The following is a 21,903-nucleotide window of genomic DNA, read 5'->3' on the forward strand; positions in this document are numbered from 1 at the left end:
TGTGTGTGTGTGTGGAGAGAGAGAGAGAGAAAATTTTAAGCATTGAAACTAAAATTACATGGCAATCATTTTAATATTTTTAATATTAACATCAGTTAATATTTCCATTCATCTATAAAGTTTGTTGTTTTAGCTTTTACATGAAAAGATAATTAAATTAACTAAAAATTAAATGAAATTTTTAAAGAAATATATTACTGGAATGTAAATTATTTTTAAGAAACTAAATGCAAACTTAAAATAATTATTTGCTCTGTATTTTATATTCAAATTTCTTGTTCTCTGAAGTGTAGTCCTTCAGCTGACATCATATTTGACAAGGATTGTGCAGGTACTTAGGGCTAGAAAGATGAGTAATTGGTCCAGGGTTTGGGGCACTGGGAAAGAAACAGATATTTAGCCAGCACTGTGATGACTGATATAAGAAGAAGGCTATCTTGGGCAGAGGAGACAGCACTTGGTAGAGCACTTGCCTAGCATGTGCAAGACTCTGGATTCCATCTGCAGCACAAAAACAAGCAACCAATAAAAAACAAAAAGTCTTTTGAAAACTCTTTTTAAGTATGCAAGAATTCTTTCTTGCTTTCCAGTACTGGGGATTGGACCCAGGGCCTTATGCAGGTCAGGCAAGAAATCTACTAGTAAGCTCAGGATGTATCCAGTAAGACCTAAATATTTTTAAATTAAGAGGAAGAAGATGGATCAATTTCCTTGTATTTGTAAATTTTTTTCCTCAAAAAGAAATTATTTAAAAATAGCCACAAACTGGGAGAAAACATTTGTAATATATGTAACTGATTAAGGGTGAGTATCTGAAATATAAAAAGAAGTGCTACTCTTACTAGTAATGAGTAATAGTTAAATTAAAACCACAATGAGAATGTTACTATCATTAAATCCGCTGCATGTGGATGTGGGAATTAGCATAACTACTTTGAAAAACTACTGACTGTTTCACATATTTAAGTATCATTGTATCCTATGATCTAGCAGTCCTAATTCTTAGCTTAACCAGAAGAAATACTTTCAGATATTTACGTGGAGGCATGCTCATTAAACAATATTTTTATAGCAAGATACTGGAAACCTACAAAACAATAGAGACCCGAAACTCTATCAGCAAGAAAATAGATTAATAAATCATGATATAGTGGTGCAATGAATGGTAAGCCTAACACTGAACTAATGCTTGCCTGGCAAAATGAATAAATGGGTTTTAGATCTTGTTACTGAATATAATATTATGAATATGTATCATATAATAGGCTGAAAGATAATGGTGAAAATTTAGCGTAGTTTTCATAGAACACAAATAGCAATTTATCTGTGAATAGCTTATTTTTATATCCATGTGTTGGTATCAGTATGATATTTTAAGAACATCATTCTATTAGTTTAGGCAAAAGTTTTGCATATCTTCACCTACTATTTAATGTTATAAATATATAGATTAATTCATTCAGTAGATATTTATCTATAATATTTAGAATTTAAATATCTAAAATAGATCAGGCATTGTATTAAAGTAGAGGATCAAAAATAAACTGTACACACACCCCTCAGCTTTGAAGGTCTTTACATCTTTGTAATATAAGTATAATTCGGCTAATGTTATTATAGTACTTAAATATCTTATAAGAAGTGGTAGGACTACATTCTGTTATAAATGTTGAAATTAAACATTAAATATAAATTCAGATAATAAAATTTTCCTCCTAATAAGGACTATTCTTCACTCCTTTCAGTAGCTTGTGATTTTAAAAAAATACTTATTAGAGTTTATGAAATAGTAGTGAAATTTGTGAGAAATATGGGAAGGTTGGACATGAAAATATGGTTATTATAGCAAGACACTGGAAACCCACAAAATAATAGAGACCCCCAAACTGTTGAAAATACATTTTTTTTTAGTTGAAGCTATAAGGTATAACAAATAGGAGAAGATTGGTAATTTTTTTCTCACTAAAAGTATTTTTTGTAGGGTAAACTCTGAAAGCCATGAAAATTCTCAAATAAAACCTACTATATGCATTTTTTTATTGGCTTTGTTTGAACAATAATTTCTACTTTTCTTTAGTGACTGGTCTTAATTTTAGTGTTCAGTGTGAGCCTAGCAGCAAAGAAGTGTTTGATTCAATGGAAATTTCACAAACTGGAGACAGAAATCCTTTTAACTTTGTGGAATAATATGCCTTTCAGAATATAGACCTTTTAAATATTGTGTCCAGGTTTGGAACTATTTATTGCAAAATTCTGATTCTTAACTTTTCTCTAAATAACTCAAGATTGCAGTTATTTCTTTTGAAGATCATATGTAATATATAGAAATCTTTGATATCTGTTTTTAAATGCACAAGATTTTTCTTCTTGGTTGGAGCCAGTTTTATCCTACCCTTTTGTCTCACTGTCAACTACAGCTGAAATTACTGCCAGAAGTCTAGTGCTGGGATTCTAAGACTTTGACACAATCATTTGTTTTTTCGAGGTACTATAGTTGTGTCTGAATGATTTAATATCTGCTTTAAAATTAATTATTCCTTGATTTTTGAAGTCATATCCCGTTGTTGGCCTTTGCTTTGTTTGTTGTTTGCAGTGGCATTTCTGAGTTGACTTTGATGTAAGTTCATTGGCTCTGCAAATGTTTACTAATATTTGCCTCCATGGAGGAATTGATTTGTGCTTTTGAGCATGTGCCATAAGCTATATAGACTATGATCCCTACTGTTTTACTCCTATATGTGAGATATGATTTCCAAAGGGTTATTTACAAGTTTTTTTGACTGACTGGTATGCAGTTTAATACTAAATGCAAATAACACAAAGGTGTGCTTATTTCAAAGTGTACTTTCCTTTAAATCCTTAAACTCCATTTAAAAGTAAAAAAAAATGCATTGTTTAGATTCTTTGAAATCTTAGAAAGTCACCAGTAAGTAATCCATAATGGTTAATCCATTTGCTAATGATGCATCTGCATCACTACCTGTACTTACTAGCCATTATGTGAAAGGGTCTTTCTGCATTTAACTTTTTGTTTTAGCATGTTAAGTAGATCCTGCTAATTATTTATTTTCCTATAATATTGCTAAAAGCCCTGAGTTTTTTTGCCCAGAGAAGAAATATATTGTAAGTTTATCAACAAATAATGAAAATGGAAAGAACGACTATTTGTTTTCCTTTTTGTCCTTAATGAATTTCATTTTACAAATAACATTTCACTTCTTTAATATGATTTTCCTTTTCTAATAGATAACTGCCTACAATAGGCGCACCTTTGAGACTGCAAGGCATAATTTGATAATTAATATAATGTCAGCAGAAGGTAGGTACGGAAAAATATGTTGATCATTTCCTTATTTACAAGAAGCATTTCATTATCAAATTTTATAACTGTATAAAATATAGTTAAGAATTTTAAAACACCACAAACCTAATTCAACTGATGAAGTAGTAAATGTAGCAAAGAAAATTGAGACATATCTAAATATGTAAAACAACATGGTATGTTACTCTGAAGAACTAAGGATGGGGGCTGAACAAGGATGCCACTTCTTAAACCCTTGTTTTCTTCATTTGTAAAATGCTACCAAGAACATGCTTTCTCTTATATATCTGTAGTAAGGATTCTTTGAGATAACTCTTGAAAAGTGTTTGAAAAGATCACAGTGTACACAGTTAGTAGTTATTAGCTACTTTTATTATTTTACTTTAATATTTACAATAGGTTCCTTTGTATATGAAGATAAGCTGTAATTTGGAGCACTTTCCCTGCTGAATTAGCTAATCATATATCAGTAATGACAACAGTTTGTCTGCAATTTAGAGACATATATGCCCAAATGGTAAGTGATTTTCTTAGGATTTTGAAGTTAGGGACAACGGAACTTTTCCAAGAATTACACTCTCAAATATTTTGACCCCATGCTAGCAGTTGGGAAGAGTGCACACCATTAAAATCTTTGTAATTGAAATTATTAAGTCATGGGATGATCCTATCTGTACTATACATCCTTTGTGAAGGCCACAGGAGAGGAACTAGCGGGAAAAATTCCCCTCTAAAAATAGTAACCGTTATGCATTCTTTATAGGGTAATTCTTGCTTCTGTTTACCAGAACAATTACAAACAAGCATGCAAACACAAAACATTTTACTAGGATGTACTAATTCAGTAAGGGCTGGGTTAAAAACTGCCTTTAGACAATATGAAAGAAAGCAATTTCAGTAAAATTAATAATACATACATGGAGAGACTACTTGAAGACTTTAACCTCCTTAAGTGAAATATTCCCAGGTGTTTTAGCAGTATCAATGTATAAGTTAATGGCCTTCATACATGAAACTAAGGTCCAAGCTTTTGTTGTATGGGCCTAGATAGAGGACTCCCTGTCCATGTTCCTACTTCCCAAGGGCTTTTGATAGGAATTTTTGTTTGGATCAGGGAGATTTTTGGTTTTGATTACAATTGTGATTGGATATTTGTATACAATCTGAGATGTCCCTGTTGGTATTGGGATGCCCTTAATGAGCAGAATAATGACACACTTAATTTTCTCCTCAGGAATACATCACAAGAGTTATGCTGTTATATTGCAGTGGTCTTGGGCCATTGGATCTCATCCAATGTGCTTTCAGTGGGATGCAAAACTTTTTGTCAAATATGGGAGTTCCTATAAATTGAAAGACTGACTAGTCTACAGCTTGACCTTCCTCCTTTTCCAGCCTAGTCTCAGTAGGGTAGAACACAGGGCCTCTTAATAGGTGTTGTTATTGATATATGGGGACCCAACAAGCATGGAAGACTGCTAGATAACCAAAAGATCTAAAGTTTGTGTGGGGGTTTATCTAAATCAGGGGTTCTGAAGCTGTGCACATGAAGGAGAAAAAGTAGAAGGGCTTTTGGAAGCTTCCACTTTGATGTTAGATAAGCAGAGCTGCTCCACTGCCCTGTATATGTGGTTCCGTGACCCAAAACTGTTTGGAAACCACTGAACTTAAAGGTCGTGCATTTGTCCTTGCTGGTCTAGACAGAATATGTGTGCACACTAGGATGAGCATCTTTGAGCATGGCCTTCACTCATGCTGTTTGTCCCAGATAAGGTTTAGGAAGAGAAGTAACAACGTTGTAAATCAGGGTAATCATGCTCAGTCCAACTCCCTGCCCAGCTGTCTCCTGTTTTGAGAGACCTAATGGGAAATTAGTCGTGTAGACTCACTCAGCATGGAGCTCAAGGAGAGTACATAAAGTGATTCTCTAAATTGGGTTTAGCGCCTCAGAGGCCTGCCACCAATCTGTTGGCCTACTGTTCTCTTGGCCTCTGTGATTTCCGAATATAGCAGGCATGGGATTTCCCCAGAGTTAGAAAGCTGCTATGACTCATCTCTGGGAGGCCTGACAGCAGCTCTTGGCCCAGTAGACAGCAGGCAGCTGCTTAGCCCAAAGTCTCTGAGGGGTGTGGTGGTAGCAACAGGCTTCACAGCAGGGATCAAATAGGGAGTCATGGAGCAGGGATCAAGAGAAGCCAAACAACACTTCTCCAAAAAGTAGCACTAATCATATGAAAGAAATTTTACAAACTTTAAAAAAAAAACTAAATGTAAAAACATTGAATGAAATGAAGAATGATAGACTTCTGACATTAAAACTATACTTAGTATTATTTATAATATTATTTATCATCAAGAAACTCTTTATCATTCATTTTTACATGAATATTTCTAGGTATGGGGGGAAATGTCCTATCATTAAGATACTATTTATCTCTAGTAGAAAAGAAAGGTGTATAAACAGGAGATTTATCTGCATGAAAGAGAATAAATTATATTTTAGAAGACTGCAAGATAGGCTGTGCATTAACAAATTTTTTTTGGTGTGCAAATCTAAAAAAAAATCACAAGGAGAATTAATGACAGTATAGGAGATAAGTAAAAAACTTTCTGTGACTAGAGCCTTGAAGGACTAAGTCTTTAGGAAGAGATGACCATGCTCTGGACAACTCTGTTGTAAACTCTGAAGCCAGTTCTCTGACTTCAACTCTGGCATCCACGTGTTCTTTAATGTCAAGGAGGTTCCATAATAAATGAGATCATCAAGATTTCAGGTGCTTAGTATGTTATTTTTATTTTTCATTTGGTAAATAAGAGTGGAAAAACTTTATGGATTCAAGAAGTTTGTTGAAATAAATCAGAAGATACACATAGTATAATTACTATTGGGGACTTTGAATCTTTGTAAAGTCCGGAAATATTTTCCTGTCATTTTAAAGTAAGATTTCAGATAACCAGCCTTTTCATATCACTATAATAAAAGCTCAAGTATTACTCTTCCATAAGTTCTTACTACATGTTTGGAACTTTGCTGAGTACTTTAGAGACATCCTTTTTCCTTTAGCTTAGGAAAAATCACATGGGGTAAGTTCAAATTATTGTAAGCTCTTGGACTTCTCTAAAGATGAGGTTTCCCATCTTAAAAGCCTAAGGAAAAAGACAAGAATCCACCCTCATTCCTGTAGTGAGAATTATGTTATAATTCATCTAATTCTCTGATTTTGGTCTGCCTTGTGAAATACTTTTTAAAAAATGAAATTTTATTATTACAAAAATAGTATTAAATAAAAAAGAAATCTATTTTATCTTAATAGAACAATCAAAACATAGGATATAAACATGATTAGTAATTCAAGAGTAACACTTGAGAAGCTGAAGTGGTTTTATATTTATTTAGAGGTTTTTACATTGACAATCTGAATTTGACATCGGGTTGATTGAAATATTAATTTTGAAGTGTTTAAAGGAGAATTCTGATGAAACCTCAGGATGAAAAAAAGCTAACAAAATCTCTAACAATGTGAGACATGGAACTGCATGAGAACTTTATGATTTTTCTAGAATATTTAATCATAGTGATCAAAATAGTAGAATTGCTCTGGCATTTAGAATTCTTGTTGTATATATAATCAGTGTTTATTGCATAAAAAGGAATGTTTTAGAATGCTCTAAACAATATCAGTAATATTATAAATTAAAAACACAGATTTAGTTTTTCTTTTTTTTTTGGACCAAATTCTACAATCATAAATTGCCTTTAGATGTTATTATATTGTAGACGCAGTTCTGTGTTTAAGGTGTGTTAAACACTTGTCCCTTGGTGTTCACAGGGTTTTATTTCCAGACCCCGGGGGACACCGAAATTTGTAAACGCTCAACTTTCATAGAAAATGGCACAGTGTTTTCACATAACTTATATATCTCCTCTCTTATACTTTAATTCAACTCTAGATTATTTATAATACCTAATACAGTGTAAATGCCATGGGAATAGTATATTTTTTTAGGGAAAAACCCTGTACATGTTGAGGACAGATAAAATTTTTAAGGGTATTTTTGATCTGCAGTTGGTTTAATCCAAGGATGTTCAACCAGTGGGAGTGGAGGACTGATTGTTTTAATACCGCTCTTACTGCCAGAGTTGTGACAGAACTTAACCAAAATCAAATTATTTTTGTTTCCCTTTAAAAAGACTAGTTTATTAACATCAGGTGTACTCTTTTTTCACAAACAAAATAGACTTCCCGTTGCCGTATCAAGCAGAATTCTTCATTAAAAATATGAATGTGGAAGAAATGTTGGCCAGTGAGGTTCTTGGAGACTTTCTGGGGGCAGTAAAGAATGTGTGGCAGCCTGAGCGCCTGAATGCTATAAACATCACGTCGGCCCTAGACAGGGGTGGCAGGGTGCCGCTTCCCATTAATGACATGAAGGAGGGGTAAGCAGACCTTTATCTCATTGCCTTAAATATGGATTTTTAAATATGGTGCTCTTATCAAACTTACTGTAGATGGAAGATGGCCTATTACATTTTTCTTTTTAATAAAAAACAGATATTGTAAAGATATCAACATACTAGCAATTTTCTATATTGACAAAAGAGGTCATATTAATGGTTCTTTAAATCTGGAGTCTCAGGTCCTGTGAAATCTAATTGTAGATCAGATCAGCATAATAAATTATAGCACCAAGTCTTTTGTACCTTCTTTAGAGAAGCTGATTATTTAGGGCCATGAATTTCAAAGGAAATTGATGCCCTAGTTATCTGCTGTAGAAGGATGCACTGACTGCTGTAACTTTATTCTAGGAAACTATTTCTTCGCCTTTAACATTCTTTCCACCATGTGTCGGTGACTGATAGCTGGAGTGGATTTGAAACCATTCCTGTGACACGAGAGCCTAAAGCCTGGCCTTGTCACTCACAGACTGGGTGACATCAGGCAAATGCCGAAGTCCTCTGGGCCTCAATTTCTTCTTCTGTTCCTTGGGGAAACACTTTCTTGCAGGGTTGTTATAGTGATTAAACTAGACAAAGCATTTAAAAGGGATTTGTCAATTTTCAAGCAGTAGGAATACAAAGTATGACCTGTAGCCTTGGAGGAGTCAAGGACACTGCTGCCTTGGTAAATTGAAAGCATCAGTGTCAACATCAAGCCAAACCTTCCATCTTTAATTTCTAATCTGTATGTTGATACAGAATTGCTTTTCCCCCCAATCCTCTATAAGTACAGTATGTGGAATAAATCACATTTTGCACAACATGTTCTCTTTCTAACTTCCTCATCCATAATCCTGGTCACACTTTCATACAGGTGATATCTGAAATTAACTAGGATACCTGGATTAGTAAGAATTAGATTTCAGGGCAGCTTTGGAGAGAACTTTGTTGGAAATAACAGAAAAGATCACAAATACAAATAAATGAAGTTTGAGGGAGTAGGCAGAAGGGGGATGGAGAAAAGCAGTGATCTGTGAAGTCCAACTTAATTTCAGAATTAAGTTTATCTTCTATGGGATAGCAATGGATTTTGAAGTCACTCAAGCACATGTAAGAAGTGCTTTGAGGAAAATAGTTGGCTTATCTCTTGTCTCTGTGCTGGTTGACTTTCTATATGAAAATATAACTCTAAAGCTCAAATTTTCACTGTAGAGTTAAAATACGAGCCTGTTTCCCACTGAATAATTAAAAAAGTAGAACCAGGGAATGAGATGGGCAGGGAAATCCTTCTGAAAAAAATTCTTCCAATATGGAGCTTTTTCAATAGTTTTCTTATTGTGTCCCTTGATGATTGTTAAAACAAGCACCATGCCAGGTGAGGTGGCACACACCTGTAACCCCAGATACTGGAGAGGCTGAGGCAAGAGAATTGAAAGTTGGAGGCCAGCCTTGGTAACTTAGTGAGACCCTGTCTCAAAATAAAAAAAAAATGAAAAGGGATGTAGCTCCGTGGTTAAGCACCCCTGGGTCCAATTCTTAGCACTGTACTGAGAAAATGGTGGAGAAAACAGTAGGAAAACCAAGTACTAGTAAAGTCTTTCATAGTTACATTTTCTCTTGGGCTCACTCCTTCTCTAGTCAGTCATACAGACACCACTTTTAGAATCTAAACTAAACTAGATTCAACTAAGCAATCTCTAAACCAAACTGACCTAAAGTGGTGCTTCCCAACCATGTCCAGCTTGAGAGTCACCAGTAAAACATGATTAAAAATACAGAGAGGTTGCTAGCCTCTGATACAACTTAGAGATTCTTATTTTTTGAACTTAGGGCTGGGCCTGAGCATGTGACTCTAAATTAAGAACAGAATTTTCGTCCTCCAAGTACTTGTTGAGAATTCAATCATTAGCTGACTGACCCCCAACACCTGCTAGAGGGTGGCATATGCTGTCAGCTATTTGAGAGAGTCAGTCCTGTGGCACTTATTTAGACTCTTGTCTCAGATCCCTTCCCAACTTGAAATGCTTTCCATGAGTTTTAATTTAATGTTAAGCCTTAACCTTTACAAAGTATTCATATGAGAAGTCTTTAAAAATAGCATTTCTATAAATTGTACCCAATGCCAACTCCATTACTTCAGTGATCCTATACAAGCCCCAATGAAATAGGATCCTACTTGAAGTATAATTCCAAAAGAAAAGTTTACCCCTGAGAATGATTTTGCATGTTTTCCTTAGTTGGCATCTAAGGTCATGATTACAAAAATAATTTTTTTTAGCTCTATTGCCTTAAATTTAGAAATAAATTCTGTGCTTAACTCATTTTTGGTGCCTTTCTTCCTTTTTAGTGATGTATATTGTTGTTTTACTTCACTTAATATACCTTTAGCCTTTGTATTTTCTTATGAAAATATCATAGACTATAGATCCTTTTTTTTTAAAAAAAATTAAATACTATAAAGACTAAGAGTGAGGATCAGAGATAGCCAAGAAATTGATTCCCTTACTTTTCTAAAATTATTTTAAAAACGTATTTATATACTTCAGAAGTATTAACCAAGCACCTAATAAATGTGTTCTGCTTAATACTTAGGATATGTCATGGCAGCCACAATCTACTAACTGCATATTTTTCCTTATTTGGTATACATAATCAAATAAACAGCAGATGACTGTGTAGCTCTTAGTAGTAGACTCTATCCAAGGGGTCTAATACTATATACAAGTAGTAGGATTTACTTGCATACATTAAGTGTCCTTCTATAGCCTAATGGGTCATTAAATATCAATCATTAAGAACCCATTCTGTAGCATCCCAGCTCCTCACCCTTTTTGATGTGTATTTTTTCATCTTTACAGAACTCATTGACAGCTTTCAAACTTCTAAATCAAACAGAAAACAATTATAAAGATTTATTTCAAAGTGAGTAAGCTTCTGCAAAGGAAGGTTGAGCCCTCTGAAAAGATTCATTTTCACTCGCCAGATTCATAACCCCAGTACAACTGTGCTGTCTCTGGGCATGTTCTTGGTGTTGCTTTTGCTCCTGACACCAAGCCAGAGACTGAGGACTTGTGGATGTATTTAGCCTGGGATAAAGCTGGTGGAAAGAAGAGCAGGTTCATATTTCATTCTAGGCATGTCATAGCTGCCAACCACTGGTGAATGATGTGGTGTAAATGGTGACTATGAAGGGAATGATTGGGTGTGAGGATTAAAGAATATACTCACTTTTCATAAGAGATTGTCAAAGCTACCACTATTTCCTCTAGTTACCAAAGCATGTAGATCTAGCCTCAATCAGCAACAGATAATCCTACTTTATTTTCTAGACCATCTCAAAAAATACTCTAAGTAATCATCTGATTTTTGCCCTATGTCAGAGTCCTCAGTGAAAAGTTGTGCTTGAGGAAGAATGTAAGTCAATAGCTGTCACATATTGGTCTAATGGAAAGTCATATCCTGAGCCAGTCTGTAGAATTCTGAAATTATCCTCATGCTTGATAATTTATAGGATTACTTATTATCCTTAAATAATGTCCCTCCTATATTTTTGGTTCATATAGCCTTTATTTTTTGGAAAAGTGGTAACATGAAATAGGAATGTTTGAAGATGCCTTTAAAGTAGAAACCCATTTCAGTCCATTTTTATAGCAAAAAATAAATTAAATCTGTGCAACTATATGTTTAATATCTATTCTAAGTTCTGCCATTTTTTCCCATAATTTAAAATTAAGTATTTTATTTTTTTTAAGTGGGAGAATATTGTGTTAGTCCCTGGGGCACAGTGACTTTAAAAAATACAACTTATGCTCACAAGCTTATAGGGACTAGGTGAGTAATCAGATAATTGAAGTCAGTGTTGTGAGGTGTTCCCAGAAAGGGCTCCTTTCTCATTCTTGTCTGTTGCTGGAAAAGTTCACAGAGGAAGTAAAGCATGATCTGAGTTGGAATATGAGTACCAATTAGCCTGTGGAGACTATGAGGAAGGGGAACTCTGAGGAGAGTGTAATGGAATTGAAAACATACTTAGTATAGAAGTTGGGGAAAGGGATTCAGAAGTGATTGTTATGCAGAGGACAAAGACCAGAGACCATGAAGGCCTTGTACGCTAGGAAAAGTTGTGAATTTTATCCTGAAGCACTAGGGACTGTAGCAGAAAATGGTTGATGTTTAAGTTTTTATTTTAGAAAAGATCATACTTGTGGAATTAGGGGAAGACTGAATGAAGAAATGCTGTAATGAGATAGGTATTGGGACTTTAGGTGACCTAGTGACATCCATGTTTTCTGCCAGGGAAACACAAATGAGAGGAATGTGAGCTTTCAAGCCAATTCTTACAGAATTTAGAGCCTTTAAAACCCTTACTTCTCTAAGGAATAATCACATCCCTTTGTTCTTTGTGCAGAACAAAGAGGTGGGGTGAGAAAAAAAGGCAAAAAGTCCTGTGCTGCTCAAGTGTTTCCCCCTGGAAACATGTATATTTACACATTCTTCCAAGTTGGTTTCGTAACATTTTTATGCACAAAATAACAGGTAGAATATATTCATGAGTTGGACAATTAGGGAAAAACACACAGTCATTGGATTTATTTATCTGGCTGTTGATGAAAAAAGCAGAGATTGAATTAAATTATTTGCCTTTTACTTGGTCCTTCACATTGGATGTTCAGAGGCCTCAGTAAATACATTCTACATCAAGGATGGAAAATTGAATTGTTCAAATTGGAAGAAAAAATTCTTCATAAGAAACAATTCTATCTAGTGTGCACGATTTCCTACCATTTTGAAGAACCCTGTTTTGTTAACATTCATTGAGGGCCTTGCACTTGCTAATATAACCCCATCTAAGCCAATAACACATATTTGAAATATTGAAAACACATATGTGCTAAGGTCAAAAAGTTAAAGATCATCCTCATTTCACTGCATAAAAATTTTAAATTTCTTCATATCAAAAACTTACCTAAAAGGCAAACAGATTTTGAAAAATGTAATTTTAGCATGTACAGTGTAGAGTTGTTCTTATTACATAAGACCTCATACAATTTATGTATTTATTTTAAAAAGCCAACACATTCAAACTTACTCATTCTACAAAGGAAATAATAAATTTACTTTTTTTTAACTTGTAAGGCAAATTCAACACCTACGGCTCTTGAACATAATATTTGTGTTCTTTTTTGTGTTTTTAACTCGTATAATGCTATTCATTCATTCATTCAGCAAAGGGCTCCCTTAGGACAATGGCAAAGACTGGGCTTAAGAAGAAAGATTACAGTGCTGTTGCTTTATTCCCTGTGTGAGGTTCTGGTGACTAGAACCAGAGTTGTAGCAGGGAGATGGAATAAAGTGGACACATGTGCCCGAGAGTTATTTCAGGGTAAATGTCAGAGACTGATGATGGATTGAAATGCAGAGAGAAGGAGAAGAGTCAAAGATGATGGTGCTTGAGTTCATGACTTGAGCATCTGGGAATGCCAATCACAGAGGGAGAAGGAGACAGAAGGGGGAACAGGTGGAGGTGGGGTGGGGTGATGATGAGCTCAGTTCGGAACATATTAAGTTAGAGAAGTTTATAGATCATCCAAGTGCAGATGAAAGTAATTTGGCAGTACATGTCAACTGTCATAAAAATGTTTCCACATCTAGGCATCTCTTTTAAGATAGTAACATTAAAGAATATGCAGAGAGAGTCTTTGCAATATTATTTATAACATCAAAAAAATTGGAAGCAACTACATGTCCAACTCTGAAATAATTGCTGAATAAATCATGTGCACTTAAAAAATTATATTGCCATAAAGCTATAATTATGAAGACTACAATATGGAAAATGCTTATGCATTAAGCAAAAAAGCAGGATACAAAATTATATTTTAGAAATGATTGCAATTACGTTAAAATATAAGCATTTGAAAAATATTCTGCAAGGTACATTGGAAAATGAAAATAGTTAGCTTGGTAATGTAAATGAGTTTTGTTTTTATATCCTAAGTTTTCTGTAATATTATTATATTGCTTTTATAATTTAAGAGAAAAAACATTGCACAGCATCAAAAACTCTTATGCCCATTTATGTTGTCTTTAAATAAATTAATTAAAAATCTTATTATAAATGCAAATTACTGTCATGTTCAAGCAAGAAGGCTGTTAACAGTTGCAAGAAACATCCATTTGTCTCTGTTTACAAACATATTTCACAATTAACAAAGAAAAAATATGGTGTTGGCCAAGCAGGTAATAAGATAGAAATTAGCTTTATGTGAAGCTTAAAAGTATTAACTTGTTTAAATGGAATGTGTTTATATTCAGTGATCATCTAAAAACTTTTCCACTAGTTTCTCGCCTCAGTTTTTTTTCCTGCATTTTAAATTTGATCATTAATTTCAGTCCTTTGTTTAATATTTGTTTCCTAAAGGTGCCATAGTTTTAAAAAATGTTCTTTTAAATAAAATTTAAGTCCTAATATAAATTTGACATAAAGAGCAAATGAATTTTTGTCACTGTATTCTAGAACACAGTTGTCATCGCAGGGTCAACCATGACTTCATAGTTATTTCTTACTAGCTTTTAATTTTTGTGGTACATTTTTATTTCATTTCTTTTTTAAAATAACAGCTCATTAAGATAAATGATGATTTGCAAGTATTTTCTCCCATTCTGTGAGTTGTATTTACTTTCTTGATATTTTTTGAAACATAAAATATTTTAATTTTGATAAAGTTTACTTATATATATTTTTTCAGTTATTTCTGGAGTTTTTGATGTCACATCTAAGAAACTATTGCCTGATCCAACGTCACAAAGATTTATGCCTGTTGTCTTCTCAGAATTTCATAGTTTTCACTTTTAGTTTTAGTCTTTGATACCTATTTTTAAGTAGACTATTTTTAGAAGATTTCTAGGTTCACAAAAAAAATTAACAGAGATACAGAGATTTCCCATATAAAACACTGTCCTAACACATGCATAGCCTTTCCCAGTATCAACATCCTCCACCAGAATGGTCTTTTTGTTATAACTGATGAATCTTCAATTCACACATCATCATCCCAAGTCCATAGTTGACATTAGTTTTCCCTTTTGGTGGTATTCATTGTAGGTTTTGGACACATATAACGGCCTATATACACCTTTATAATATCATACAGAGTAATTTCACTGCCCTAAAAATCATCTATGCTTCATCTCTTCATCCCTTTTTTCTCCCCTACCCCCTGACATGTGTGGGAAACATCTTTTCATATGCTTATTTGCCATCATATGTCTTAAGTGAGGGGTCTGTTAATCTTTTTAATGTTTCCATAGTTTGCTTTCTCCATAATGTCATATAGTAGGAATCATACAATATTTAGCTCTTTCAGATTAGCATTTAAGTTTCTTCCATGTCTTTTCATGGCTTGATTGCTCATTCTTTTTTTTAGCACTGAATAATAGTTCATTTTCTGGATATACCACACTTTATTCACCAACTAAAGGACATCTTGGTTGCCCCTTAGGGTTTTTTTTTTGCCCCTTAGTTTTGACAATTATGAATAAAGTTGTGATAGACCCTGGCTGATGTCCCAAGATGGAGAAATACAATTAATCAACAAATATATGAAAAATGTTCAACATCTCTAGCAATTGGAGAAATGCAAATCAAAACTACTCTAAGATTTCATCTCACTCCAGGCAGAATGCAGCCATGTTTGCAAGGATGTGGGGGAAAAGTTACACTCATGCATTGCTGGTGGGACTGAAAATTGGTGCAACCGTTATGGAAATTAGTATGGAGATTCCTCAGAAAACTTGGAACAGAACTACCTATTTGATCCAGCTATCCTATTCCTTAGTATATACCCAAAGGACTTAAAATCAGCATACTATAGTGATGCTGTCAGATCAATGTTTATAGCAGCTCAATTTGCAGTAGCTAACCTTTGGAAACAACCTAGGTGCCCTTCAGCAAATGAATAGATAAAGAAAATGTGGTATATACACAATGAAATATTACTCAGCCTTAAAGAAGAATGAAATTATGGCATTTGCAGGTAAATGAACAGAGCTGGAGGATATCTTGCTAAGCAAAATAAGCCAATACCAAAAAACCAAAGGCCAAATGTTTTCTCTGATATGCAGATGCTAATTCACAGTTAGGGTGTTGAGGGGATAAAGGTATTTTAGAATAGCAAAGGGAAGTGAAGGTAGGGGAGGGAACATGAGATAGGAAGGATAGTAGAATGAATTGGACATTATTACAAAGTTCCCAGACATTACAAGAATGTGAAGTTATACTCAATATATGTATGATGTCAAAATGCATTCTACTGTTATGATATATAACTAATTGGAACAAATTTTAAAAAGTTGCTGTAGATATCTGTGTTCAGGTTTTTGTATGGACCTAAGTTTCAGCTCCTGTGGGTAAAATACTAAGGAGAGGGATAACCGGATCATAGGGAAGAGTATATTTAGTTTGGTAACTAGCAACCAAACTATCTTCCAAAGTGGCTGTACCATATTTTATTTCCATCAGCAGTGAAAGAAAGCACCTGTTACTCTGTATCCTCACCAGCATTTGGTGTTGACAATGTTCTGGATTTGAATACATGGTTATATTTCGTTGTTATTTTAGTTTGAATTTCCCTGATGACATGTGTGGGAAGCATCTTTTCATATGCTTATTTGCCATCATATGTCTTAAGTGAGGGGTCTGTTAAGATCTTTGGTTCATTTTTTACATCAGGTTTTCATTTATTGTTTTAGAGTTCTTTGTGTATCTTGAATAACAGGTTTTTCTGAAAACCAGTTATGTGTTTTGCAAATATTTCTCCCAGGCTGAGGCTTGTCTTCTCATTTTTTTGACATGTATTTTGCAGGGCAGAAATTTTAATTTTATAAAGTCCATCTTATCAGTTCTTTGTTTTTCATGAATCATGCTTTGGCTGTTGTATCTAAAAAATTATCACTAAACTCATGGTTATACCGATTTTTTTCTGTTATCTTCTAGTAGTTTTATAGTTTTTCATTTATGTGTGAAGGGTATAAGGTTTGTGTCTAGATTTATTTTTTTCAGGTATATGTCCAGATGCTTAGAATCATTTATTTAAAAGACTTAATTTCTTCCAGTATGTTTTCTTGACTCCTTTGTCAAAGATCAATTTTATGTGAGTCTGTTTCTGGGGTCTCTGTTCTCTTCCATTAACTATTTTCCTATTATTTTAATTTTATTTATTTATATTTATTTTATTATTTTTTTAATTTTGTGTATATATACATATGTATATATATATACATATCCATTTTGTGCATATATATATACACAAAATAATTATATATATATATTTATAAATATATATATATATACACACACACACACACACACACACACACATCTCACTCTCACTCCTATTATTTGTTAGTACAATACCATTCTGATTATTGTAGCTTTCAGGAATTTTTGAGTTGTGGTAGTATAAGTTCTCCAACTTGTTCTTCTGTTTCAGAATCCTGTTGGACATTCTTTGTCTTTTGTCTCTCCATGTGAACTTTAGAATAAGTTTGTCTGTATCCACAAAATGATTTGCTGGGATTTTTATTGGAACTATATCAGCTCTGTAGATTAATTAGGGAAGAATGATATGTTGATAGTGGTGAGTCTTCTATCCATGGGAGAGAACATGAGAATAAATGTCTTTCCATTTATTTAGTTCTGTGATTCCTTTTATTGGAGTTTTATAATTTTACTCATCTGTATCTTGTACACATTTTGTTTTATTTAAGTATTTACTTTTGTTGAATGCTAATGTAAGTGGAATGGTGTTTTAATTTCAAATTCCACCTATTCATCCTGATGTGTAGGGAAATAATTCACTTTTGTATATTAACCTTTGTATTCTACAATTTTACAGACCTATTAGGGGTTTTTAAATCTGTTCTTTTGTATCATATCATTTGTTGAACAAAGACTGTTTTATTTCTTCCTTCCAAATCTGTATACTTTTAATTTCCATTTCTTTGTTTTTAATATATACATATATTTTAGTTGTAGATGGACACAATACCTTTATTTTATTTGTTTTTTTCTATGTGGTGGGGGGATTGAACCCAGTGCCTCATGCATGCTAGGCAAGCCCTCTACCACTGAGCTACAACCGTAGCCCCTAATTTCCTTTTTTTATTGCATTAGTTAGGACTTCCATTATGACATTCAAAACTAGTAGTGAGACGTGACATCTTGATTTGTTCTTGATATTAATAGGAAAGATCTCAGTTTCTCACCATTTGGTATAAGGTTAGCTGTAAGACTTTTTGTTCTTCTTCTTATTTGTTTGTTTGTTGTAAATAATCTGTACTAAATTAAGGAAGTTCCCCCTGTATTCCTAGTTTACTGAGAGTTTTTATCATGCGTGGATATTGGATTTTTTAAATGCTTTTTCTATTAATAGGATCATGCTTAATAATAGATAATTCTTAATTAATAGATAATTCTTTTTATTTACTAATAAGATCATGTGTTTTTCCTTCTTCATTCCATTAATCTGATAAATCATATCGATCTATTTTCAATTATTGAACTAACCTTGCATAACTCCTTGGTCATTGTTTATAATTTCTTTTAAACAAAATTGGACTCAATTTGCTAATATTTTGTTGAGAATTTTGTATCTATTTTCATGAGAGGTATTGGTCTTTTGTTTTCTTATAATGTCTTTGTCTGATTTTAGTATTAAAATGTAGGCCTTAAAAAATGGTGTAGAACCCTCGTCTCACATTTTCCAGACTCTAAATCTATGAGATATAAATTTATGTTGTTTAAGCCAAAAAAAATGGTGTAGAAAATATTCTTTTGACTTCAGTCTTCTGGGAGATTTTCAAGAATTTGCGCAGTTTCTTCCTTAAACATGTGGAAGAATGCAATAATGAACCCCTCTAGGCCTGGTTCTTTTTTATTTGGAAGCTCATTAATTATTGATTCAATTTGTTTATTTGATAAAACCTGTAAATATTGTCTATTTCTCCTTGTATGAGTTTTGACAGGTTGTTTCTACCAAGGACTTTTTCTATTTCATCTGAATTATCAATTTTGTGGATATAGAGTTGTTCGTGATATTCTTTGATTATTATTTTATACTCATAATATCTCTAATGATGTCTGTCCTTTATTTTTGGTATTAGAAATTCTCTCTCTTTCCAGTTTTCCTGGCTTATCAGTTTTATTGCCCCCCCCAAAGAACTAGCTGTTTCAGTTTAATTAATCCCTCCCCATTTTCCTTTCTCTCCTCTCTCTCTTTTTGATAGTGAAATTGAACCCAGAGGCAGTTTACCACTGAGCCACATCCCCAGCCTTTTGTATTTTGTATTTTGATACAGTGTCTCACTATATTGCTTAGGACCTTGCTAAATTGCTGAGGCTGGCCTTGAATTTGCAATACTCCTGTCTCAGCCTTCCAAGTCTCTAGGATTGTAGGCGTGTGCCACTATGCCCAACTTCCTTCTCTAATTTTATTGTTTCTTCTCTGTACTTTGGATTTAACCTTTTGTTCTTTTCCTAGTTCCCTAAGCTAAAAGCTTAGCTAATTGATTTTAGGTCTTTCTTTTTTCTAATATATACTTTCTATGCCATAATTCATTGCCAAGTATTGCTTTTGCTGCATTCCACAAATTTTGATATATGTTGGTTCTATTTTCATTCAATTCATTTAATTCAAAATATTTAAAAATTTCTCTTAAGATTCTTCTTTGATACATGTGTATTTAGAAGTGTGTTTGCTTAATCTCCAAGTACTTTAGAATTTTCTAGTTATTTTTTTATCTTAATATCTAATTAATTCTGCCGGGATCTGTGAGCAGATATTGCATGCTATCTATTTTTTTCAATTTTTTTAGGTGTGTTTATGGCCCAGAATGTTGGTGAATGTTCCATGTGACCTAGGGAAGAATGTTTGTTGCTGTTGTTATTAGATGGCATACTCTATGGATATCTATTTAATTTAATAGATGATGTTGAGCTTAACTATGTGTGTACTGATTTTCCACCTGCTGGCTGTGTCCAGCAGTATTCTTTCTGATAGAAGAATATGGAAATCTCTATCATAGTGAATTCATCCATTTCTCCTTGCAGTTTTTATCAGTTTTTGACTCATGTATGTTGAAAGTCTATTATTTAACAAAATGCATTAAGGATTGTTTTATATTATTGGAAAATTGATGCCTTTTTTAGTAGGTAATACCCGTTTTTCCCCCATGACAACTTTCCTTGCTATAGCTATTCTTCCTTTTGTTTGTTGATTTTGTGCTTAGAATTAAACCCAGTGCCTAGTAAGTGCATGTTCTACTACTAAGTTATATTCCCAGCCTCATTCCCACTTTCTTTTCATTAGTGCTAGCATGCCATATCTTTCTCCACCCATGTACTTTCATTGGTGTGTTTTTATAGTTAAAATAGATTTCTTATAGACAATATATAATTGTATTTTGTTTTTAAAATCTCTGGCAATCTGTCCCAAATGGTGAATTTGACCATTGCTATTTAAAATAACTATTAATTAAATTACTATCTACTATATTTCTATTAGTTGCCCTTATTCGTTTTCATATTTTTGTTTTCTACTTTTTAAAATTTTAATTGGGATTTTTTGTTGTTGTTGTTGTTATTGGGGATTGAACTCAGGGCCATTTAAGCACTGAGCAACATCCCCAGCCCTACTTTTTTTTTTTTTTTTTTTTTTTGAGACGGTCTCAATGAGTTAGCATGAGGCTGGCTTTGAACTCTCAATCCTCCAGTCTTAGCCATTTTTTCTCCTCCTACATATTGTACTTCTTTTTCTCCCTTTTTTAGTGGTTGCCTTAGAACTTGCAGTATGTATGTACAACTAATCCAAGTCCACTTTCAGGTAACACTGTAAAACTTCATGATAGTACAAATATTTTACAATAATAAAATATTCCCTGTTCCTCCCTCACATCTCTTGTAACATAGCTTTCAACCATTTTGTTTATATATAAGCACCCATACACACTTAGCTATATATAAGCATTATTGTTGCTATTATTATTTTGAACAAGTTATTGTCTATTGTATCAATTAAGAATAATAAAAACAAAAGTTTTTATTTTAGCTTCACTTATTCCTTTTCTGATGCCCCACTTTTCTTTATAAGCATTCTGAGTTTCTGACCTATATCATATTCTGTCGCTCTAACCAACTTGTTTTAACATTTCTTACAAGGCCGGTCCACTTTACTCATTAGAGTTCTTTGCATATTAGTAGTAGTTGTTCTGATTTCATATTGATGACCTCAGCATTCCTGACATCTCTGAGAGTGTGTTTCTGATGCTTATTCAGTCCCCTCAAGCTATGCATTTAGTAAATTTTGTAATTTTTTTCTTGATAACTGGACTAATGTTGGGTAAATAGAAATAAATTACGGCCTTTAGTAATGAGGTGTGGTGGCAGGGAACCATTCTATAGTCATGGGTTATTTCTTAGTCTTTTAATGAGCTTATGTCTCTGAACTGTGACTATCACCTGGGCCTCTCACGTGAACTACACTTTATGTTGGACAGAATGGCTGAAGTAGCCTGGAATTGGGCATTTACCTTTTTCTTTGTGGAAGGATAGAGCTGGTCATATTTGGTTATTTCTCTTCCCGTCAGTTAGGCTCTAACATATCCCTAGCAGGTTAGTCTCTGGTAAGTTTCTCTTAAAGACAAATCTTGTTAAGAAGAACAGAAGGATTTTATGTATTTTAATACATAATACATTTTTCTTCTCCTCCTGCTGAAAGCAAAAGCAGATTGTGAATATTAGTATAAGAACCTGGTAGAGCTCCTGGAGATAAAACTCACATAGGTGTGTGTACGTGTCGCTGAGGGAAAGGGGCTTCCAATAACTGGATTCCTCTGGAGTTTTAACTGTCAGACTTTTCTACAATGAGCCTCTGTCAATTATAGTTCAGGTTTTCCTACCCTAGCACTGGTTCCCCAGAGGTTTTAACTTGCAAGATTCTTCTACAGTAAAGTATGATTCTCTGTATTTGCCTATTGGTCTCTCCAAATTTAGGGGCAGCCGTTTGCCTTGTGAACTCTCTTCTCCTATAGATCTAAAAATAATTGTTTATTTTTCAATTTGTTCAGTTTTTAAAAACTTGTTGTTAGT

General features: G+C 33.5%; 1 protein-coding gene across 7 annotated transcripts in view; it reads left to right on the forward strand.

Annotated features, from left to right (window-relative positions):
* The window catches only part of Sgce (sarcoglycan epsilon), a 68,880-nt gene that overhangs the window by 27,700 nt on the left and 19,277 nt on the right, over positions 1–21,903 (forward strand). For all 7 annotated transcript variants that reach the window (XM_078040409.1, XM_021730718.3, XM_078040408.1 and 4 more), the window contains 2 exons: positions 3,247–3,319; positions 7,562–7,760. In XM_078040409.1, the coding sequence (XP_077896535.1) occupies positions 3,247–3,319; positions 7,562–7,760 (272 nt within the window). The remainder of the gene's footprint in view (positions 1–3,246; positions 3,320–7,561; positions 7,761–21,903) is intronic.

This window comes from Ictidomys tridecemlineatus, chromosome 2 (genome assembly GCF_052094955.1).
Source record: "Ictidomys tridecemlineatus isolate mIctTri1 chromosome 2, mIctTri1.hap1, whole genome shotgun sequence".
Lineage (NCBI taxonomy): Eukaryota > Metazoa > Chordata > Mammalia > Rodentia > Sciuridae > Ictidomys > Ictidomys tridecemlineatus.